Here is a 25,482-nt window from a genome sequence, read left to right as displayed (position 1 = left end):
TAATTAGGTTTAAGTAGTTCTAAGTTCTAGGGGACCTCAGATGTTAAGTCCCATAGTGCTCAGAACCATTTGAACCATTTTCGTAAGAAGCGTGCGGTAATGCTGGAGTTTTTGCGAATATTATTTCATTATCTTCAAAAATTAAATGACATTCGAAACTATAGTGTTTCTCTGCTCCTCTTTGTTACGTCGGAACTGTAACTGCTCACACCATTGCAGGATAGTTGGACCAGCTGGCTGACCAAGTTAAATGCGCCGGTAAAGCTTTTGTCCCGCGTTATCGTTCAGTTTATGTTACAGGAGCATATAACGTATCCTTATGATCGTACAATGCAGCCAATGAGATTCAAGGAAACGCGGAATAATGTATGATGTAATGATTACATCAGGTTTATTCTTATGATGAACACAGTATAACTGCGGGAGCAGTAGCGCTACGTTAAGGAAAGTGTTGAAATTAAAATTTGCTGCGTGATGGCTGTCTTGTAGCTCCAGCGATGCTACGTTGTCTCGACTGCCTAGCGTGCTAGAATTGCAGTAAATGCTTTTTGACACCGGGCGATTACAACCGCGAAATGAAAGCATTAAATAACAGTTCAAATTAAATGGTTGAAATGGCTCTAAGCACCGTGAGACTTAAAACCTGAGGTCATCAGTCCCCTAGATTTAGAATTACTTAAACCTAACAAACCTAAGGACATCACACACATCCATGCCCGAGGCAGGATTCGAACCTGCGACCGTAGCAGTAGCGCGGTTCCGGACCGAAGCGGCTAGAACAGCTCGGCCACAGTGGCCGGCAGTTCAAGTTAAAAATCTACTTCACAATTAATTACAAATTACACTGTAGTACAGACTTGGAAGACGCAGAGCCAATTTATAACAACGACAGAGAAAGAGCGCCAGAGAGAGTGTGTCAAGGAGAGAGGCTCTTTCACAATGGCGTCTCTCTCTCTCTCTCTCTCTCTCTCTCTCTCTCTCTTTCTCTCGCTCTCTCTTATAGATATACTAAGTTGTAAGAGTCACGGATATAAATATACTGTTTCGTAGCACATTATATCATATGTCTATTGTCATTCGTTTTCTCCAGAGTAACATTTCGTAAAATTATCTCTTTATTACATGTCCACTGATTTTCACTTTCACTGTTATTACATTATACAGAGCTTCTTTTATTAAAGTCACTCAGTTCATTAGTTCGTAACAAATATAAAAATGTTCGTGACAGATACGTATGGGGGACGCTATATACCCTGCTCACTAGAGAGATGCACTAACTGCTACGCCACCCTGGCAAAACGCACAACTGCACGGACTACGTTAGCACGCCTTCCTCCTCAGTCCAAATTCCCTTTCACCCCTTAGCGCCGGGAGGGGTAGCCGCGTGGACTGAGGCGTCTTGCTTGCCACGGTTCGCGCGGCTCCACCAGTCGGAGGTTCGAGTCCTCCCTCGGGCGTGTGTGTGTCTTGTCCTTAGCGTAAGTTATTTTAAGTTAGATTAAGTAGAGCGTAAGCCTAGGGACCGATGACCTCAGCAGTTTGGTCGCATAGGAACTTACCAAAAATTTCCTATTTCACTCCTCAACGCACTTGGTATTCCCTCTAAATTCGAACGGCATTGCGGAGACTTTCCAACTGTATTTGAATAGCACCTCACCATCGAGCGAAACGGGGGGATCCTGCCTGAAACTCAGGCGTATGTGCTTTAATCAGATGAAACAGTATGACCCGAGCGGAGTAATACCATAGTGGACTGACCTGTAAATGTGAATTTGGATTGAGAATGGCGGCGTGCTAGGGTAGTCCGTACAAAGTCAATGCGCCAATGTGGCGGCGTAATGGTTAGCACATCTGTCTAGTGAGCAGGAGCCACGGCTTCGAATCCCGGCCTCGGTAAAATTTTCAATCGTAGTTTCATATATAATGTTCGAGATTTGAAAACGTCTCTGTAACTGTATAGTTTCGTTGATTAAGACACATTTTTAGTTTTTCTGTGATTTTATGGTCAGAATATGTGGTAAGACTCTTGTGTCCAACAGCCTGTCGACCTGTTTTCTGAACCGATGAGAAACGTAAGCTAATAGAAAAGGACGTTCTTACGTACTATCAGTGCACAGCCGACTTTTTAAGAATAAATATATCTAGCAGACACGGCAACACTACAGAGCTCTCCACAGTTGTCACGAGCAATGGTTTGATGAGGAGAGATCAAAAAGAAGGTGCCCGATTACTGTACTCTTCTCAATTAATAACTGTTCGTATTGCTGTAGAGAAACAAAACCCGTGGCATACACTTCAGAATGTGAAGTTCAGTACCTGAATGCACGTGTGGTTTCACTAGTGGTGATTTTTTTCGCACCTGTTAGACACGAGGAGGACTCCGTAGTGACTACTGTATCTTTCGATTTCTGTGAGACATTGTGACTTAGACGTGCCACAGCGTCGCTAAGACTAGTTAGTGTCATCTCAAATAAGAAACTGCGTAGCTGATGCTCAAGTTTTCCCACGATATCCGGTTCTTGCATTAAAATACATAGGAACTTCAGAAAAAAGGCCATTTCACGACAACAGTGAACCAATATCAGAAGAGAGTACATCTTCTGGGTTTCCTGCAGACACACTTGTATTGCGATACGGGTAACAGGTGCATTACAGTGTCAGAGTGGAATTAAGTGACAGCTGGAAACGTACTCCAAAGCTGACGTAAGCGGGACGGTAAGACTCTTGTGAGCAAAACGTCGAAACTACACAAAAATTCACCGTCAAATTCTAGCGATGTATGCACCAGCCATGGTGCAATACCGGCAACATTTTGACCAAGGCCGCACAAAAGTGAGTGATGCTAATCGGAAACGAGGGGCATCGATGTGGACCACAGACGACAATGTCCAGGAAATCTTTTCGGCAGACTGAAAGAACATCTGGGTGGTAAAAAGATTTGCCAGCCGTGAGGACGTTCATACAGCGGTTGAGGGATGGCTCCTTGTCAGATGTGTGTGTGAAATCTTAATGGGATTTAAGGCTCATTGTCCAAGAATCTGATTTCTGCCGTCGAGGAACTGAACGACTGGTAGAACTTTCAGACAAGTGACTATATTAAACAATAGCGTCATGTATCTGTGCCACTTTGTAATGCTTCGCAGCATTCAGTAAAAGTGACTTGGTCTCCTATACTAATGTGTAACTTTTTAAAGTCCGCTTATATTCTTCCTTAAAAAAAAAAAGCTACAGTGACGATTTGACCTTAACGATCTAAAGAGTCTTTGCCTTTCATGCGCGCTACTCACGTAGTGTGACTCAATCGCACATGGTTAAATGGGTAGATCAACGTAGTGTGAAGTAGTGTGTAACATAATTTCATTTTCTTCGATTTTTTTATTTCGTATGTAAAGAAATATTGTCCTTATCGTCATTACGTAATTATTCTTCCTGTTCCGTTAATTCTGTATTTATTTCAAAGCAAGGTTCAAATGGCTCTGAGCACTATGGGACTTAACATCTGTGGTCATCAGTCCCCTAGAACTTAGAACTACTTAAAACTAACTAACCTAAGGACATCACACACATCCATGCCCGAGGCAGGATGCGAACCTGCGACCGTAGTAGTCGCGCGGTTCCGGACTGAAGTGCCTAGAACCACTCGTCCACAGCGGCCGGCTCAAACCAAGGGATACGGCGTATGCTGTGTGTGCATTAATCTGGTTGTAGAGGAACAAATCATGAAGGTATGTTCTTATTTGTACTGGTACAAGCAGAAGGAGATCAGACCATACTAAACGTCCGTCGTCCAATTCTCCAATTACCATATCGGACATAGGGAAGCTTTGACAACTTTTTGGATCCATCAAATAAACGGTGGCTATACCGAAAAAAATGCAAAAGAGCTTACAAGTTATTTCGTAAGTGATTTCGGTAGTTTGAATTGGAAATACATAGTTCGAATGACTCTCTTTTATACAGTAACTTCCTACTAGACATACTTTCTAGTAAAATCGACTTATTTTCGTCATCGTTGAATCCAATTCTTGAATAATCTATGCAAAAAAAAGAAAATAAAGAGAGGCGTTACAGAGTCACTTCCAGTTCTTCAACGCCTTTCACCCTCGTGTGTGTTACCTGATCGCACTGCTGACATCTGTCCTTCATTGGACCAAACAGACGGATGCCGAAGAGTACCATATACAGACTGTACGGTGGATGGCAGAATACAAACCAACTCTATTTACTGATCGCTTGATTTGTTGCCAAAGTGATCCGCTGTCACGCATTGCCTCGGCGGTTTTGGACCGCGTTCAGTTTCATTTGCGGTCTCTTCCTCGTGATTGCTTCTTTAAGCTTCTATAGTCGATGTAGCGCGTCTTGTTGCGTCCCAGAGCACTAAAGGCGATGTCCTTTCCTTACCAAAAATCTTTCTCCATAACTGATTGCTGGCTAATAAATTTTACAAGTCTTGTAGAAGAAATGTGACGGCGTCCATGGACTAACTCATATTTTACGGATAGTGAAGAGATACCCACAGGAGCGGGAAAAATGATAGTTTCAGGTAGGTCACAACAAATTTTTCTCTCAAATTTCATTCGCTGCACACTTACTTTTTCACGTTGTCTCCGTATTCTCTAGTTTTTAGTGTGTGTCGGGCACCTTGCACACCTCCTTCGTCAAAAACTCAATGACGACACATGGCTTCTGCTTGGAATGTATGACTCACCTGCTCAGAGTTAGTCAGTTCTAAAAGACATGGGTAAAGATGAGCCGCTTTGACTAATGTGCAACTGGAACAATCTGCACCAATTAAAGACGAAATTATGACCATTTTTACATTAATTTAGGTATAAAGCGGTCCCTGGACTATCAATAATATTGGGCAGTGATACTGTGCATTAAATGCATTACATTAACGTTGTTTCCAGACAGAAAATTGATATTTTGCAATTGCCTTCGTTACATTATGTTATTCATGTAAGCACTGTAATTTTTAGCACTTAAAGCAGCTCTTGCATGCGCACGAAGGAAATAAAAAAATGGTTCAAATGGCTCTGAGCACTATGGGACTCAACTGCTGAGGTCATTAGTCCCCTAGAACTTAGAACTAGTTAAACCTAACTAACCTAAGGACATCACACACATCCATGCCCGAGGCAGGATTCGAACCTGCGACCGTAGCGGTCTCGCGGTTCCAGACTGCAGCGCCAGAACCGCGCGGCCACTTCGGCCGGCACGAAGGAAATAATTAGCAAGAAGCAATCGTAAAAGCTAATGTTTTGGGCTACTTAAAGTGGCGGTAGGCACCGCCCACCTTGACTTCAAAACAACGTACAGCGTGTGTAGTGCCATCTCCCGTCTTTTTTTACCTCCATGTGAGAACACCGAAATGTAACATAATCTCTAGTAAGCTGTATATATTTTGTAAACATTTAGCATCGTAATAAAGAACTGTCAAAATATCTGTCAGAAACTTATTTTTCCGTTTCGTAACTACAAAAAAAAATGTAATTACCAAGACTTGACAGAAGACATTTACTATAGATGCAATCTGGTCGTCACTTCCAAATAGATGTAAGTACCAATGTAAATGTGAACATAAAGCAGCCACGATTTAGATAACCTTATCATTGTTGCTTTCGCAAGTCATTTGATAATGGCAATAAGTCGGAACAGGTATGCCATGTAAAATATTAAAAAATACATTACCTTATTGCAGCTAGTTTTGGAGCTTTCATTTTAGTTATTGACGATCTATGGGCCGCTTAACCCTCGCATACTAGTTATGACGATCCATTTCTCGTAGCACGTAGAGCACGGAGTATGTACTCCCTGCAAGTGAAAGGAGGACTCCCGGTGGCAGAAAGTAGTGGAGGTGCGGCGAGCGGGCGCGGCCGTGGATCTCCAGAGGCCGTGGCGCCGGCGCTGATGGCGTTTTCGGTCATTTCCCCGCACGGCCCGGCGGCGCGCGCTCTCTAATTGCCGGTTATTAATTACGGTGCGGCGGGCCAGCCCGGACCGTGGGAGATGAAGACATTACCGAGAGCCGGCGCTGAAATGGCTAATGGCGTGTTGCCGGCCCAGCCGGCTCGCTTATTACTTGCCGCTGAGCCGAGCTGAGCTGCACCGCACGGCGTGGCGCGGTCGCGGCCCGTGATGGATCACCGCCTGTCCAGCCACAGGCTCGCTCTTTACGCAGTCCACCTTCTCTCAGTTGGATCACAGGGCAGTAAGCGTGGTGCCAGCTCCTGACTGTCTTTCTGTGCTTTGCCAGAAAAGTCTAATTTAAATGTTACTGCGCGAGATGGCGTAGTGGTTAAAAGACTGACCTGGTGTTCCCGCGTCTAATGACATTGCTGTTGACGCAACCTTACCGTGCTCTCTTCCTGTTACGATGCCGTGATGTATAGTGAACTGAAACTTTCTGATAGATTGAAAGTGCGCAGCGGACTGTAAGCTCGAACCTGAAGTTGAGCCTATTAAGCTTAATGGCCTAACAGCCGAGCTATCCACCCCCCCCCCTCCCCAACTCCCGATTATAATATTTAATCAGTCAGTGCTTGCCTCTTACTTTCCAGATCCGTAAATAAGTTGCCGGAAAAAAGATTAGTACACCTGGAACGACGACGTCGATTTTGATCCTAGGACGGCGTATGCCATGCCACGGAGGCGCACTCGTGCTTCCTACAGCCAACTGAGACAGTTTGAAATAGGTTGAAGTGTGGCCTTCCGAGTGGCGGGATGATCCTTTCGGAGTATTGCCACCCATGTTGGACGTGTCGCGTCAGTTGTGCAACGATGGTGGTATCTGTGCCTGTGCAACGATGGTGGTATCTGTGGTCATGTGAACATTCCCACACCCGTAGACGCGGTTCTGGACCTCCACGCAGCGCAGACGCCCGCCAGGATCGTCGTATTGTAGGGCAGCAGTGACAGATCTTGTGAGCCCAGATGTGTCAACACGATCTGTTGTGAACCGGTATTAGCAGGGGGGAGGGGGGGAGGGGGCTACGGGCATGTGTGCCTCTAGCCCGTCTTCCACTCACGCCACAGCATCGATTTGCACGGTTCGACGGGTGCCGTCAGAGGATCACTCGGAAAATGGAATCGCGCGCCGTGATCTTCCCGTCCCAGACCTTACGGTTTGGGGTACGACAAGCTACAACCCCCGTTCACCTGGGTTTCTCCTGGGGACGCTAACCAGCGCTTAATAACTGTAGAATGTTGATCAATTATTTTGCCATTCTTGCAACAGGAAGTTGATATATTGTTCCAACAGGATAATGTTCGCCCACACACTGCCCGTGAAATTCAACGTGTTCTGCAAGGCGTGCAGCAACTTCCTTGGCCAGCACGATTTCTGGACTTGTCTCCAATCGGGCACGTCTGGGATGTGATGAGACGAGAAGTGACTCGTGCGACTCGTCAATCAACATATCTTACAGAACTACGTAAACAGGTCGAGCAGGCATGTATCCCAGGACGGTATTCGTCATCTGTAGTTCTGTACGATCGACTGAATGCCAGAGTCAGCGACTGCATTGCCGCCCATGGAAGCTACAGCTGCTACTGATACGGTTGTTTCAGTATGGATCAATGGCTGGTATCTCGGAACCGCTTGTGCTATTGATCTATAAATGTAATCATTTCATGTACGCCATATGCACTATTGCAACCCTGAATCTTGAGTGAATTGGTAACGTCGAACAGGTTGTAATAATTTTTTTGTAGCATTCTGCGTATCTTCAGTATACAATACCCTGAAGACAGCTTATTACGGAGATTGGCTGATAACAGACTAAAGGCATTTCGTTGTGCCTGTTTTTCACTTTGGAAAATAAATATGGCATATCGTACCTTGATACTGCATTGGTTCTGAAACGCACCGGTATATCTCAGGTGGCAAGGGAATTTCCTGCGAAAGGCACGGGTATGAGTTCGAGTCTCAGTGGAGCGCAAATTTTTAATCTGTCAGGAAGTTCCATTCTCCAACAGAATGTGTGCTGTAATGAAAGATTTGTTTGGGAGCCAGTGAAACTTGTACGAGGGCAGTTCAATAAGTAATGCAACACTTTTTTTTTCTCGGCCAATTTTGGTTGAAAAAACCGGAAATTTCTTGTGGAATATTTTCAAACATTCCCGCTTCGTCTCGTATAGTTTCATTGACTTCCGACAGGTGGCAGCGCTGTACGGAGCTGTTAAAATGGCGTCTGTAACGGATGTGCGTTGCAAACAACGGGCAGTGATCGAGTTTCTTTTGGCGGAAAACCAGGGCATCTCAGATATTCATAGGCGCTTGCAGATTGTCTACGGTGATCTGGCAGTGGACAAAAGCACGGTGAGACGTTGGGCAAAGCGTGCGTCATCATCGCCGCAAGGTCAAGCAAGACTGTCTGATCTCCCGCGTGCGGGCCGGCCGTGCACAGCTGTGACTCCTGCAATGGCGGAGCGTGCGAACACACTCGTTCGAGATGATCGACGGATCACCATCAAACAACTCAGTGCTCAACTTGACATCTCTGTTGGTAGTGCTTTCACAATTGTTCACCAGTTGGGATATTCAAAGGTTTGTTCCCGCTGGGTCCCTCGTTGTCTAACCGAACACCATAAAGAGCAAAGGAGAACCATCTGTGCGGAATTGCTTGCTCGTCATGTGGCTGAGGGTGACAATTTCTTGTCAAAGATTGTTACAGGCGATGAAACATGGGTTCATCACTTCGAACCTGAAACAAAACGGCAATCAATGGAGTGGCGCCACACCCACTCCCCTACCAAGAAAAAGTTTAAAGCCATACCCTCAGCCGGTAAAGTCATGGTTACAGTCTTCTGGGACCCTGAAGGGGTTATTCTGTTCGATGTCCTTCCCCATGGTCAAACGATCAACTCTGAAGTGTATTGTGCTACTCTTCAGAAATTGAAGAAACGACTTCAGCGTGTTCGTAGGCACAAAAATCTGAACGAACTTCTCCTTCTTCATGACAACGCAAGACCTCACACAAGTCTTCGCACCCGAGAGGAGCTCACAAAACTTCAGTGGACTGTTCTTCCTCATGCATCCTACAGCCCCGATCTCGCACCGTCGGATTTCCATATGTTTGGCCCAATGAAGGACGCAATCCGTGGGAGGCACTACGCGGATGATGAAGTTATTGATGCAGTACGACGTTGGCTCCGACATCGACCAGTGGAATGGTACCGTGCAGGCATACAGGCCCTCATTTCAAGGTGGCGTAAGGCCGTAGCATTGAATGGAGATTACGTTGAAAAATAGTGTTGTGTAGCTAAAAGATTGGGGAATAACCTGGTGTATTTCAATGCTGAATAAAACAACCCCTGTTTCAGAAAAAAATGTGTTACATTACTTATTGAACTGCCCTCGTATTAAGACTGTACCTGCGTTGCGCTATCACAGTGCAACAGGACTGTTGAATTTAAACGAAATTTTCATAGTCTAAACGCACAGCAGTAATTATCAGTTAGCTTCAGATAAGCGGAACGTAATTAGGTCATAAACGGGTGTCGTAAGTTGACTTACAAGAAATATAATATTCCTAGCTGCAGATCGGGTTCAAGTCAACCATGGACACACGCGATTCGTCGCATGTGGCGATGTGAATGTTAGTCTAATAATGTAAAAGCATTTGAGTCAGAAGGTCATGAGAGAGTGCTGTAACTTGAGATGTGTACACCTGTGGGAAATCGTGATTCATGAGTGCCTCTGGGAAACTTAGCAATTGCTGATGCGAGATGTATTCTGTACATACTTCATGTGTGATAATAACTCATCGATAGTCCAAGTGAGAAATGATTAACTCCCATTGCCACCTTAACAGCACCGCCCTATGGCAAAAACAGATCTTCTTGCTTACCTGTTGTTCTTTAAATATAACTTATACATTTAAGTGAAAACTTAGAATATTGACGTAGAGGATATTTACTGTCCAAGGTCATTAATTCATCCAAAACCCGGTTGTCTTTTTGTTCATAGAGAGAGAGAGGAGGGGGGGGGGGTGGAAGAAAGCAGAAAGGGGCGAGTGGTACAATAACATGGGGTAACAGGCGTATATACTGCCTCTGGGACATATGTTTCAAGTTGAAACTGTGCCACGTCTTTCTCTTGCGTTATGTGGTACGTATTGCTATGTTCTGACTTCCAGCTACATCGAAACGAAATGTTTGCCTGGAAAGACTGCGATGCATTTAGAAATGACTAGAAATGTAGGATGGTCAGCGCGTCTTCGTTGCGTGTTACATTGTGTCGCTTCTCCAGCGAGGTCAGTATGCGGCGTGTTTATGTGTATGCTTTATATTCCAGTGTTTATCTGCCCTGCACATTCGAAGAATTCCATTGCTTCTCTCCGAAGCGCAGAACTTCGTCGATGAGCCCCGTTTTTTTTTTTTTAGCAAATTCGTGGCATGACCACAAATCACGTTGGTGACATCCCATCCCTTATTTCTTTAGTTTTGATATTATATATATTTTTTGTCTAGGCAAACCTCCTATAAACTACCTATCCAAATTTGATGACTACGAGAGGTCGGATCTTTTTGTGTTTTTCTTGCAATAAACTGTCGGGGTACGAACCGTAGAGATAAAGGCTCTCTGTCACCAGAATATTCTGTCTGTATTGTTGTGGAAATATCTGTGCGACTTTCGGAAAAGACGACAGTTCCCGGGTTCGATTCCCGGCGCGGTCTGGGATTTTCTCTGCCTCGTGATGACTGGGTGTTGTGTGATGTCTTAGGTTAGTTAGGTTTAAGTAGTTCTAAGTTCTAGGGGACTGATGACCATAGATGTTAAGTCCCATAGTGCTCAGAGCCATTTGAACCAAAAGACGACACTTTTGTGGTGTAACGTTGTGTTTATTACAGCTATTGCCGTTCGCTCGTGTTTCGGAAAACATTGTCACAGACCAGTTTTATTCGTGGGAGCTGAGCAGTATTAGTCACTGAGTCACGAAACCTATATCGCACCTCCTAGCCTCCGCGCTCGGAGTGTTTTTGGATTAGTTTAGTGGCCGTCGGAATCCATTAAGTCTCGTTGTGGTGTTTTATCTGCGGATGCGATGACAGTAATTAGGGCAATAAAATTGCTTCTATAGTATATTGTTAATTGCGTTACAGTGTTCTCCCCGTTGCGAACATCTATCAGCAAAAGTTGATGCCACCTTATTTCGACAGCTCAATGGCAATAAAGTCCTTTGTAATGTTCCGTTTGGTCATTTCAAAATAATTTATCCCCGTAGCTCAAGCCCGTTGTTTTAGAACAATTTAATGGCATCGTAAAGCAAGACTTACTGGAGAATTAAAAGCTTTAATTGCACTGTACGTCTTGTGGAGCCGCGGCGGCGGTGGGGAGCAAATTCCTCTAATTGAGGGTCGCTTTATCATGTCGGCCCAGACCGCGACTGGCCGCCGTGCCTGTGGCCGTGCCCTGGCTAAAACCCGAACTACACACACAAACACACACACACACACACACACACACACACACACACACACACACACAGATAGAGAGAGAGAGCGCTTCCGAGGTGGACTACTGTATCGCTGGCTCATTATATCTGTCCATACTTGGCAATGGAAAAGGATAGGAAACATTGGATGACGGAAGATGTAAAAAGAAATAGTAGTACGTACGCAGGCAAGAAGGTTACTTCCCGCCCTTTCCTGCCACGGCACACTGCGGTTTATTGGATCCGTCTCTGTAGTGAGGCGTGTGTGGGAGACGAGGGGTGCTTTCCATGGGAAAAGAAATGGAGGAAGTAAATTAAGACAGTCCTTAATAAATTATGGCTTTTATTGGTTTTGTACGTTCTAATTTTGCTGTTTCTCTTTTTCAGGCGATATGCAAGAGGCTGAAGTCTGACGAATGGTGAGTAATTCCGTGACGCGGAATTTTAAAGTAACACACCATTCGTTCTGTATGTACTGGTTGCTTACGCTATCTAATAGAAAGCTGTCGTAATCCACATTCATGGAATTCTAAGGGGGGCGGGGGGAGATTTCTATACAGCTTTTGTCTCCTTCAGGAAAGTCAACAGAATTACGCACTTAAATAAAACTATGAAACACTTTGTTGTTCTAGCCAAGGTTCTAGTCCAGGCAGTTCTTCTCAGCTTTAATGAAGTGTCAAGTGTTTATCTGTATTGTGCGGGGGATGAAGCGTGAAGTCCGATGATCGTGTGATAGGAAACACGTACTATTTGTAAAAATTCCCGGTGTGTTAAAACTGAGTGCGGACTGAGACTCGAACTCGGAACCTGTGCCTTTCACGGGAAAGTACTCTACCATCTGAACTACCCGAGCACGATTCACGACCCCTCTTCACAGCTTTACTTCCCCCATTTCCTCATCTCCTACCTTCCAAATTTCACGAACCTCTCCTGCGAAACTTGCGGATCTAGCACTCCTGGAATAAAAGATATTGCCGGGACGTTTGCTTAGCCACAGCCTGGGGGATGTTTCCAGAATGAATTTGCACTCTGCAGCGGAATATGGGCTGATATGAAACTTCATGTCTTTCGCATCAGCGCGCACCCCACTGCACAGTGAAAATTGCTTCCGGAAACATCCCCCAGGCTATGGCTAAGCTGTGTCGCAATATCCTTTCTTTCAGGTGTGTTAGACCCGCAAGTTTCGCAGGAGAACTTCCGTGATGTTTGGAAGGTAGGAGATGAGAAACTGGCGGAATTAGAGCTGTGAGGAGGGGTCGTGAAACGTGGTTGGGTAACTCAGTTGGTAGAGCAATTGCCCACAAAAGCAAACATCCCGAGTTCGAACCTCGGCTCGGCATACGGTTTCAAGCTGCCAGAAGTTTGAAGAGGGAAAATTCATTCTGGAGACATACTGTTTAAGCTGTAGATAGTTTCACTTGTATTGAGAATGTTGAGTAGTCATTGGTGTAGGCCCTCTTCTTGTTGATGTTCATTTCTCACTCTTGTTTGTTCTTAGTTCACTGACTGTGGTGCTGATGTCGGTCATAGAAGTTACGGCTACGGTCGCAGGTTCGAATCCTGCCTCGGGCATGGATGTGTGTGATGTCCTTGGGTGAGTTAGGTTTAAATAGTTCTAAGTTCTAGGGGATTGATCCCGGCGGGGTCAGGGATTTTCTCTGCCTCGTGATGACTGGGTGTTGTGTGATGTCCTTAGGTTAGTTAGGTTTAAGTAGTTCTATGTTCTAGGGGACTGATGACCATAGATGTTAAGTCCCATAGTGCTCAGAGCCAGTCTAGGGGATTGATGACCTCAGAAGTTAAGTCCCAAAGTGCTCAGAGCCATTTTCTTATCTTCAGATTAAAGAAAATACTCCGTTGTTTTTACCAGTTACCTGCAAATTCGTTATTGTTCTCAACTAGGACAATGGATCGTAGTAGGCCTGGTTATCGCACATTTGTTCGCTCGCCGGATATGTGGGAACGAGTATTGAAGTGAACAGAAGACTATTCTGAAACTCTGTGAAGAATTGCAGCTGATGAAAGCAATAACCAAGATCTCGAGTGCTCAAAACTAAATGAGGGACTACTTTATCCATTTCTATTTCAGCGTGTGTAGCCTCATAGACCACAACACCACAGTGTCATGTTACAGTTCTGTCAAAGGATTGTAAGACAGATACTAAGATAAGAATTTCACACCTTGAATTTTATTTACAGATGAGATGGAATTCACACAGAGTGATATAATAAATTACGAGACGTGCAAGCTCTCAAGAAATAGTTGAGGCAAGGCTTCTGGTTCGATTAATGTCAATGGGTATTGTTGGTAAGAAACTAATTGGACCATGCACTTTACCGCACACGCTAATGGCTGCTGTCAGCAGTTACCGCGTGAAATATAACGCGCTCTTAGGGAACCTTAACGTTGCAGAAAGTCGATGGATGAGATTTATCCACGACCGTATAATCCCCCTTTCCCTGTTCTCTGCGCTTCGTTCGGCAATGCGTAACATTAATTTTTAGTGACTGATGGATTGGTCGAGGAGGATCACTTCCATAGCAAACCGCTTCACCCGAACTTTAATCCTCTGGATATCTGGTTGTAGGGACATTTAAAAACATTGATGAATGCCAATCTCAAAAACATGAGCACGTTACAGCGGCGTGCGTTCATGTGCCTAAATACAAGGGCGGACAGGCGCGTTTACACAAGCTCGCAATATTGTGAGGTAGAAGTGTCACGAAGTTTAACTATTTGTGGTATTACATGGAGCTCCCATAGTGTCAGTAGACAGGCTATCGTGGAAAAGAATGCAGCACATCTGAAAAGGTTTGTTTCCAGTCAAATATTTAGAAATGTTTTTTCTAGCTTTGACCATACAATGACCTGTATGAATTTGGGATACTTTTTTCAGTCCTGTGCATGATTGGTGTGAGTGATTGTGTAACAGTGATTTGGATGCTATGGAGGAGTGCAGGCCAAAGAACGTCTGTGCCACCCAGTATCGCCATGTAGCCCATTCCTATCGAACAGCAGTAAGTGGGCCACTGGGCCTGACGTCTTGTATCCAGTGGAAGGATTACATCGCCAGTGTAGAATGCCTTCATTCCACGAAAGGTTTGAAAAAAGTTGAGGTATAGCCCTGAGCATTGACGAAAGCTCTAGTGACCAGGAAAATTACACTGTTATTTCGCCTTCCGTTGTCGGCTGTGCACTGGATAAATATTTAATACAGAGCCTGCAATGCAGTGGTCTTACTCGGTCTCATTCGCTACGAAACGAGCAGCATCTTGTCTCTGATACGCTTTCCACACAAATATTAATGGCTCACCGAATTGGAAAGAGTGCAGATTGTTGAACTGCATAGGGCAACATGTACAGTCTTAGACAATAAAACTGACCGCCGGCCGGCCGCCACAGAGACTAAGTCCGAGTCATTCACTTAAGGTGGACAATAAAACTGACCGCCCCTGACAACTCTAAGTCCGGCAATCTGCACAATCTGGCAACACTGTAAGATGCGGAAGTGTCAGGAGGAAGTGTTGTCTACTTCAGAGACGTTGTCGGACTATGTGAACCCGTGGTCTAGTGGCAAGCGTCGTGCGTTCTAAACTTATAGTCGCCTGTTCGCGTCCAACTGTATTTCTTTTTTTTTTTACCACAGTCGGTCTAAAGTTATGAGTCTGACTGAACATCGAAGATAATTCGCTTAACATTCTACCCACCGGCAATAACAAGTATTCCAGAAACAATTCCGCAGGATAGCTCGTGGCTGCGCCGCGATCATAACAGCTTACGCTCGAGCGTTTCCTCGCGCTGTAGCGGCTACCGGCTACCGGCCACCGGCCAGAAGCCACCCGCCGCCTGAAATCCGGCGCCGCCCAAGTGAACGCGTCGCGACGCTCTCAGTGTGTGTCTCAACTGTCATTTTCGAATTTGAAGTTCTAGTTATCATCTGGCAGTTAAGCAATGGATTTTGCAAACTTGAAAATCATGAACTACAGTTAATCATTGTAAAATTGAGCCGCAAGTGGAAATAAGTGTAACATCTGCAACACATCGTTTACTTTTGGTATAACAGAGGGGTGAATGTAGAGGAGGCAGCTAGAAAGATTTGAATTGTGTGTGGAGCGAGTGCTTTTGGGAAAAATACGCCAGAAAAAGATATTCTTGTTTCAACAAAGATCGTTCTGGCGTGAATGATTTTCCACATTAAGGAAGTCTCGACTACTGATATATGTGATGGATTACCATTTTACCATCATGCGACATTTGCATTCAACAGGCAAAGTTCAGAAGTCTGGTGTAGGAGTACTGCATGCTCTAATTCGAAACAACAAAAATCAACGGAGTGACTATTATTGAACGTCAGGTCGCTCATTGAGCATTCGTATGCAGTACTGTTACTGGTGACGTGTTATGATGCCTTTATCGTTAACTTCCTAGGAAGAAATGAAAGGCTGAGCCCCTCCAAAAGACATAAACTCGAGCAAAGAGTAGTGTGAACATAATATTTTACATCTGATAGCTCCAAAAGTGTGTTTTGGGCTACGAATTCTGCCCCAAGGGCTGTGTGCAACACAGCTGGAATTTGTTGCCAACAACTGAGACACCTTTCGGTCTCAGCATAAGAAAATCGAGCAATACAACTACATCACATGTGCTACTGCATGATAACGCACTTCTTGATTTGAGAAACAAAACTATCCAGGAGATGGAAATTAAAGTCGTCTCTCAGGCACTTGTGTTGATAAAGAAGTCCTCTCTCAAGCACTTGTCCCTCTCGTCATATATTCGTAAAGATTTACCTTTCCCGCTCTGGATCGATCAACCGTCAACGCAATTCATTTCTAGACGAAAATACTCTTAAAACTACTCTGGTATAATGATATCGTTGGAACCAGTAGGTTTCTACTGGCGTAGAATTTGTAAACAACTTTAGCATTGTCAGATCGTTTTAGATATCGTGAAAGAAAATTATTTTGCTGATTAATTTCTCTTTGATGATTACTGTTGCGTTTAGTAAACTAATGGAAAATCCAATTAAAATATTCACTGTACTAATACAAATTAAATTCAGCTTACTACAGAAACATCACGACGGCAGACGATCTTAATAAAGCATTAAGTATCTGTAAGACGATTGAGCCTATTTTAACACGAATTAGTAGGACATTACCGACTTTTGACTTCGAAAAGATCTGTATTTACTTCATTTCCTGTATCATTCGCAATTATTATGATAATGTGACATTTCATAGATAAAATTATGTATTCACAACAACAAAAAATATGTCGTCATTATGAATTTGGCAGTACCGTAAGGTTTTCGCTCTGACACTAAGGGTTACTGAAAGTAGCAAGGCGCACTTTGCTCGAGCGTTGTCTTACGATTCCCATATTGTGTTTGTATCTGCCTGCTTGTAGCTCTGCTACAAAAGAATTAGAAATCTGGCTTTCAGCGAGTCTCGAAAGGCGAACGAAAGCAGCTTGCACCTGATAGCCAAACATATTTCTTGGGAACAGGCTACTTCCTAAAGTGGGAAGACATTCTTTTGTGGTTGAATTGTTGGCAAATGTCAGTCAGACGTGTGCCGTTGGTCTACGCGTTTCGGTGTGTTGAATTTGTACCAATGATTTTTCTACAGGTTTTTTCTGTCCAAAATAGAGAGTTGAAGTCACCCATTAGTATTTTCACGTCATCTTGGTGAATTTTGCTCATAGTATTTTCGAGTGTATATCTTTTATAGGGGCTCTGAATGAGCATAGTCATAAGTCGATTGTTGATGGATGCGATTTCTTCGACAGAGTTGATGATAGATCTGTGTTCGAGAAATGCAGTGCCGAAGATTGATACACCTTTCGCTATCTTTTGTTGCATTATGCTCTTGAAGATGCCATGGTTTCCGCAATGCAAGTTTTAATTGTCAATTAATCGTGGTTCTTGAAGAGCAAGGATGAGAATTTTTTGGCGGACGATTTCATTTGTGAGATTATTGAGGTTTCTTGTTTGCATCAATGTATCGATGTTTAGTTTTTAAATGAATGTTTTCTGCTTGTAGGGAAATTTACCAGAGATCTTGATATTCTCTGCCGTGCTAACCTGGACTCCCCAGAGTGCGAAAATCGAACTGCCGCCTATCGGTGGCCAGGTTGTGTACCACCTGGGGTAAAGTTACCTTTGCTTGCATAGTTGATGTTTTCTTGCGTTTCATTGGTTTGGCCTGTGTGATACCGGGACCAGACAGGACCAGAGGGTGTTGAAGGCTTTGGAAGCAAATATTTTCAGCCAAGCTCATTGAGCTAACAGACGGTGACCGGAGTAGCGGTGATTTTCACTCAGATGTGTCTGGATTTTGGGTTCAACGGATTGAGCAGCCGTTCAGGATTGTGTTAGTATTTGGTTCACCCCAAGTATTTGATTAGATTGTAGTTCATATTTAGTCAAATAACGAATGGTCAGTAGACAAGTATGCAGGCCGGGGTGGCCGAGCGGTTCCAGGCGCTACAGTCGGGAACCGCGCGACCGCTACGGTCGCAGGTTCGAATCCTGTCTCGGACATGGATGTGTCTGAGGTCCTTAGCTTAGTTAGGTTTAAGTAGTTCTAAGTTCTAGCGGACTGATAACCTCAGAAGTTAAGTCCCATAGTGCTCAGAGCCATTTGAACCATTTCTGAAGTATACGAGTATTTACGAACAGTACAAGCAGGATTGCAGCGAACTGATCACTTAACCAAGTGCAACATGGAGTACCTGTGTAATGAGTCATTCCAGCTGCATAGCTGAGAGTAAGATTTGTTACGCATTTCATTGCAGAATTAATGTAATACCCGCACGATAATCTCTGCAGTCATACTGTATTAGGAGCCCGCGATTGGAGTACTATGTTCGTTGAATCGGATTACTCAAGCTGAGGCCAAATAAAGACAAGCGATTACGCCACAACGCTATCTTTACTTAAGTAGGTAGTCAGCGCTAAATTATGTGCGCCACCATTAACGTTACTGTAAGCAGTTAGACAGCATAACACCACCACAACTACTGAAAACCTGAACCATTACCATCACGCAGTTGTGACTCTCAGTGATTACAGGTTGCTGATGTTTGTCAAAAATAGAGGAAAGCGCCTCTGAAGTTCCATTTGCATTACGACTTGGACGGACAGAATGCTAAGTAACAGTAATAGGTCACCCAGCGAAGAGAAGAGACCACGTACTGTCTCAAGTTCTTCCAGTTTGATATAATGCAAAAAATGGCTCTGAGCACTATGGGACTTAACATCTGTGGTAATCAGTCACCTAGAACTTAGAACTACTTAAACCTAACGAACCTAAGGACATCACACACATCCATGCCCGAGGCAGGATTCGAACCTGCGACCGTAGAAATCGCGCGGTTCCGGACTGAGCGCCTGAATCGCTAGACCACCGCGGCCGGCGATATAATGCAGTTCCCGATAGTTTCACACTAACGGGTTCTTTTGGCTATCGAAATACTCATACGGGAATCACAAAAGTGTAATTGCTAGAACGCTCAACTACCTTAATAACACCTCATTCTGGATTGAATACGGCTAGGAAAGCGACGTTAATTTGACGTTTTCATCCATCTCCTGACGTCTCACTGAATGAAATCTGAAGTGCACGCACAGTTGTGTTGCCTGCCGCAAGGATTCTGTGAAGTTTTGTGGCAGCTGGCAGTCATTGCTGAATACACACATGTGCAAATATCCTCACTGCTCTAGCGTTACTCGTCTGTGTTGCATTTTTTCCATACCGTAATTAGCACAATAACATAAGGCTTGTTCTGCTGAAGAACTTGATGCCCACAAGTCCTTAAATAAGAATCTCCTAGCGGGAGTAATACATGAAAGGAAACAGACTGTTGGACAAAAGAATGGACAGCTCCCTGCTTTTGGCGTTTCCGATAGCGCCTACGATAAGAATCTGGTGTCATATTATGCTTCAGAACTCTAAACTGTTTATTTTTTTACTTCATACTAAAACAAAAGTTGTGATATCAGAAGAGGAAATGACTTATATGCTTCTCATGAACTTTAGTTTTTCGTGTTTATTTTCTCACTTCATATTAAAACAAGGGCGTTAATATGAGAAGAGGAAATGAAATATACGCTTCCAAGACATAATATTTCCCTGTGTGCTATTACTGCATACATGAAAGCCCTGCAATTAATTTTTGTATGTTGGATAAATTTTGATATCACCTCACATTCCTTTGTGAGAAGGTTCCTATTTTCTTGGGATTCAAATAGAGTGGACATTTCATCACTGGTTAATATTCTGATGACTAATGACGTGATACCCGTTGCAGTTGCTCCATGGCACCTGTGAGTAGAGTCTCACGTTGGTTACTATAAGAACACGGAGGCAGTGATATCCGCTCACTGCAGTCACAGCAAAGGTGATTTCTTTCTGTTTAGGGCGAAGCGTCTGCTGCAGTGTCCACGCTCAGCCAACATAAACAAATCGCGGCGGCATTGGGCACTTCTAATTGCTGCACTTGTCGCGAGCCTCGACATCAAGAGCGCACTGTCTCTGCTAACGATAGTATGGAGTTAATACATCTTACTTAACGTAATACGCAGGACGTGGGATGGGTAAAAATTCAGTTTGTAACTTCCCAACGCATTAAAATACTTTACAGTCATATTTGATGCAATATTTATTGTCGGTTGTCTCTCTAATGTTAATATTATTGATTCAGATTGTGCGTTAACACGAAAACACACACACACACACACACACACACACACACACACACACACACACACACACACACACACAAACAGTCATTGATTCCAGTGAGGATGACAAATGCTGACTTTTAGTAACCAACCCACCCACGATCATGAAGTAAGATTTTTCGAGGGCGTAGGGGAATTGATTTCATTAAGTCGTCGACAGTGTAGCGTGATGGTTTACTTCCCACCATACGTTTTCTATATTCGTCCAAAGGTCGCTTGCATTTGTAGGGACACGTGGCAAATACCTTGTTACCTCTGCCCACATATTCTCTATCTGGTTGATGTTCGGTGATCGTGGAACAAACGGCAACAGCTTTATTCTCTCTTGGCCCTGAGACCAATCTCGCACTGCCCTGCTATGATGGATGGGTCTCTGCTCCTGTAAATACATTGTTATCTCGTTAGTTCATATATTTATATTTAAATAACGTATTTGTAATAAGCACATTAAATTATTATTTTCCACAGTGTTTAAGATTTCAGGCCCTGTCATAGATAAGTGATCTGAATTCAACAGTCCGATTAAGAACTTGGTTTACCCAGTCTATCATATGATGAGAGTCGTAGTCGGATATCCACATTAAGACTGACTGGCTGAATCCGATTAGGACGATCTTGTATCCAAATGAAATTACAGAAATCGGATAATTTGAACGTCTGTACTGCAACCATGCTGCGCTCATAAATTCCTTTGATGGAGTAACAGCTAGCAACTGTCTAAGAAAAAGTGAGAAATATGTCGACTAGCAGCAATGTAACGTAATTATAACCCATATTTATCTGTTGGAAATATTGAATCGAACAATACACACCTATTTCAGTGGAGGGAAGATACTCCATATCAGATTTGCTGATGACATAATAATAATAATAATAATAATAATAATAATAATAATAATAGCGTACGCTGTTTGTCAGGCCAGTGTGCGGCTGGCGCGCTGCCACGATTGCGTAAGCCAGACTCGCGCGATGGGGTCAAAGGTCAAACTGATAAGAACTTTAACATGGAACATGCTGTTACATACTCTATGCCGACAGATCCTAGATGTACGCTTACAGGTTCTCAGCTACGCTACAGATATTTGGGCTACGCTACAGATCACTTTATTTATAAAAATATACAATACAGTCTCCCACAAACTTTACATATTCACAACATCCTTTACCTTTAACCCAAATATATACAGATTCATTAACATTAATTTTACGTCTATTTCTAGTGTAGAGGGATAATGAGGAAGGAGAGGTATATACAGATTTTCCGAAGTCTTTATTAGCAATTTCTCCAATGTGGTAGGTGCGAAAAGCGATGACATCACGGTCTACGAAACTCTCCAGGCCACCAACTGCAGGAACACCAGATCCACCTCTTACAATGGCAACATTTATTACCAGATACCCAGAATTAAAATTTTTAACAGAACAACGACTAGCTGATCAGATCCGTGTAATAATCAAAAATAACAGGATACCCCAGTCAGAATTAGAAAACATCAAACAACAAGTACAACAAATACTAGAACAAAATAATGTGCAATCAGAAGAAGAAGAAGAAAATACAGTAATGGACTCAAACATCCCAGAGCAAACAAACAAAGAACAACACACATCAATTAAACAATCAGAGGAAAACGACATCTTAAGACAGCCACCAGAACAAGCACAAATAGAACACGAAGTGACACACATGTTAGATATAGAAGAGAAATTTCAGCTGACATATATAGAATACAAAGACACAAATACAGACATTAGACCATTCTTGCATAGACCACCAAATAACCCACAAGTCGAAACAACAATAACAACAATCAACACAATCATACACAACAAAATAAATGAAAATACAACAATGGAAGAGTTACAACTACTGGTTTATGTAGGAGCACTCACTACACTAAATATACACACTAGGCAGAGATCAGAACCAACCAACACACAGAAGAAACCCACAAAACCAGCATGGCAACACAGGCTACAGATCAGAATAGAAAAACTGAGAAAAGACATCGGACAGCTAACACAATTTATAAGAAATGAAATATCAGACAAAAAACGAAAAAGGTTAGGTAAAATCTCACAACAAGAAGCAATGGAGCAATTAGATGAAAAGAAGCAGAAGTTACAAGCATTGGTCAAACGACTTAGAAGATACAAAAAAAGTGAAAATAGAAGGAAACAAAACCAAACATTCAACACAAACCAAAAGAAATTTTACCAGACAATAGATAACACACACATTCAAATAGACAATCCACCAAACATAAGAGACATGGAACACTTCTGGAGCAACATATGGTCAAACCCGGTACAACATAACAGGCATGCACGGTGGATACAAGCAGAAACAGACTCATACAAGATGATACCACAAATGCCTGAAGTGATAATTTTGCAACATGAAGTCACCCGAGCAATTAATTCTACGCACAATTGGAAAGCCCCTGGAAATGATAAAATAGCAAATTTCTGGCTAAAGAAGTTCACCTCAACACATTCACATCTAACTAAATTATTTAACAGTTACATTGCAGACCCATACACATTCCCTGATACACTTACACATGGAATAACCTATCTGAAACCTAAAGATCAAGCAGACACAGCAAACCCAGCTAAATATCGCCCCATAACATGCCTACCAACAATCTACAAAATATTAACTTCAGTCATTACACAGAAATTAATGACACATACAACACAGAACAAAATTATAAATGAAGAACAAAAAGGCTGTTGCAAAGGAGCACGAGGATGTAAAGAGCAACTGATAATAGATGCAGAGGTGACATATCAAGCTAAAACTAAACAAAGGTCTCTACACTACGCATACATTGATTACCAAAAAGCTTTTGATAGTGTACCCCACTCATGGTTACTACAGATATTGGAAATATACAAAGTAGATCCTAAATTGGTACAGTATATAAACATAGTAATGAAAAACTGGAAAACCACACTTAATATCCAAACAAATTCAAATAATATCACATCACAGCCAATACAGATTAAGCGTGGAATATACCAAGGAGACTCATTAAGTCCTTTCTGGTTCTGTCTTGCTCTGAACCCACTATCCAACATGCTAAATAATTCAAATTATGGATATAATATTACTGGAACATACCCACACAAAATCACACATTTGCTATACATGGATGATCTAAAACTACTGGCAGCAACCAATCAACAACTCAACCAATTATTAAAGATAAGTATTCAGGAATGATATAAATATGGCTTTTGGAACAGACAAATGTAAGAAAAATAGCATAGTCAAGGGAAAACACACTAAACAAGAAGATTACATACTTGATAACCACAGCGACTGCATAGAAGCGATGGAAAAGACAGATGCCTATAAATACCTAGGATACAGACAAAAAATAGGAATAGATAATACAAATATTAGGGAAGAACTAAATGAAAAATATAGACAAAGACTAACAAAAATACTGAAAACAGAATTGACAGCAAGAAACAAGACAAAAGCTATAAATACTTATGCTATACCAATATTGACCTACTCATTTGGAGTAGTGAAATGGAGTAACACAGACCTAGAAGCACTAAATACACTTACACGTTCACAATGCCACAAATATAGAATACATCACATACATTCAGCAACAGAAAGATTCACATTAAGCAGAAAGGAAGGAGGAAGGGGATTTATCGACATAAAAAACCTACATTATGGACAGGTAGACAATTTAAGAAAATTCTTTCTAGAACGCGCAGAAACTAGCAAAATACACAAAGCAATTATTCATATAAATACATCGGCTACACCACTGCAATTTCATAACCACTTCTACAACCCTTTAGATCACATAACATCAACAGATACGAAGAAAGTAAATTGGAAAAAGAAAACACTTCATGGCAAGCACCCGTATCATCTAACACAGCCACACATCGATCAAGACGCATCCAACACGTGGCTAAGAAAAGGCAATATATACAGTGAGACAGGATTCATGATTGCAATACAGGATCAAACAATAAACACCAGGTATTACAGCAAGCATATTATTAAAGATCCCAATACCACAACGGATAAATGCAGACTTTGTAAACAACAAATAGAAACAGTAGATCACATCACAAGCGGATGTACAATACTAGCAAATACAGAATACCCCAGAAGACATGACAATGTCGCAAAAATAATACATCAACAGCTTGCCTTACAACATAAACTTTTAAAACAACAAGTTCCTACATACAAGTATGCACCACAAAATGTACTGGAGAATGATGAATACAAATTATACTGGAACAGAACCATTATAACAGATAAAACAACGCCACATAACAAACCTGACATCATACTCACCAATAAAAAGAAGAAATTAACACAACTAATCGAAATATCCATACCCAATACAACAAATATACAAACGAAAACAGGAGAAAAAATTGAAAAATACATCCAACTGGCTGAGGAAGTCAAAGACATGTGGCATCAGGATAAAGTTGACATCATACCAATTATACTATCAACTACAGGAGTCATACCACACAATATCCACCAATACATCAATGCAATACAGCTACATCCAAACATATATATACAATTACAGAAATCCGTAATTATTGATACATGTTCAATTACCCGAAAGTTCCTAAATGCAATATAACATATACCGTACAGCAAAAAGGAAGTGACGCTTGATAAAGGTCCGCGTCACTCCATTCCTAACCAGACTTAACGTCTGAGAAAGTAAAGATAATAATAATAATAATCCCGTGTGGCCGATAGGGGAAACCCTCCCCTCCTGAACGGCTGCTCAATCCTTTGAACCCAAAATCCAGACACATCTGAGTGAAAATCACCGCTACTCCGGTCACCGTCTGTTAGCTCAATGAGCTTGGCTGAAAATATTTGCTTCCAAAGCCTTCAACACCCTCTGGTCCTGTCTGGTCCCGGTATCACACAGGCCAAACCAATGAAACGCAAGAAAACATCAACTATGCAAGCAAAGGTAACTTTACCCCAGGTGGTACACAACCTGGCCACCGATAGGCGGCAGTTCGATTTTCGCACTCTGGGGAGTCCAGGTTAGCACGGCAGAGAATATCAAGATCTCTGGTAAATTTCCCTACAAGCAGAAAACATTCATTTAAAAACTAAACATCGATACATTGATGCAAACAAGAAACCTCAATAATCTCACAAATGAAATCGTCCGCCAAAAAATTCTCATCCTTGCTCTTCAAGAACCACGATTAATTGACAATTAAAACTTGCATTGCGGAAACCATGGCATCTTCAAGAGCATAATGCAACAAAA

At 42.6% G+C, this 25,482-nt stretch overlaps 1 protein-coding gene across 1 annotated transcript in view; it reads left to right on the top strand.

The window, feature by feature from the left end:
- LOC126235528 (RNA/RNP complex-1-interacting phosphatase) overlaps positions 1 to 25,482 on the top strand; it is a gene marked incomplete at its 3' end in the record, with an annotated part of 492,423 nt that overhangs the window by 216,536 nt on the left and 250,405 nt on the right. The window contains exon 3 of the mRNA XM_049944250.1: positions 11,826 to 11,857. Within this exon, the coding sequence (XP_049800207.1) occupies positions 11,826 to 11,857 (32 nt within the window). The remainder of the gene's footprint in view (positions 1 to 11,825; positions 11,858 to 25,482) is intronic.

The sequence above is a fragment of the Schistocerca nitens genome, chromosome 1 (assembly GCF_023898315.1).
Source record: "Schistocerca nitens isolate TAMUIC-IGC-003100 chromosome 1, iqSchNite1.1, whole genome shotgun sequence".
Taxonomy (NCBI): domain Eukaryota; kingdom Metazoa; phylum Arthropoda; class Insecta; order Orthoptera; family Acrididae; genus Schistocerca; species Schistocerca nitens.
The sequence above is the reverse complement of the archived record's forward strand: the minus strand, read 5'-3'. Positions and strand labels throughout refer to the sequence as shown.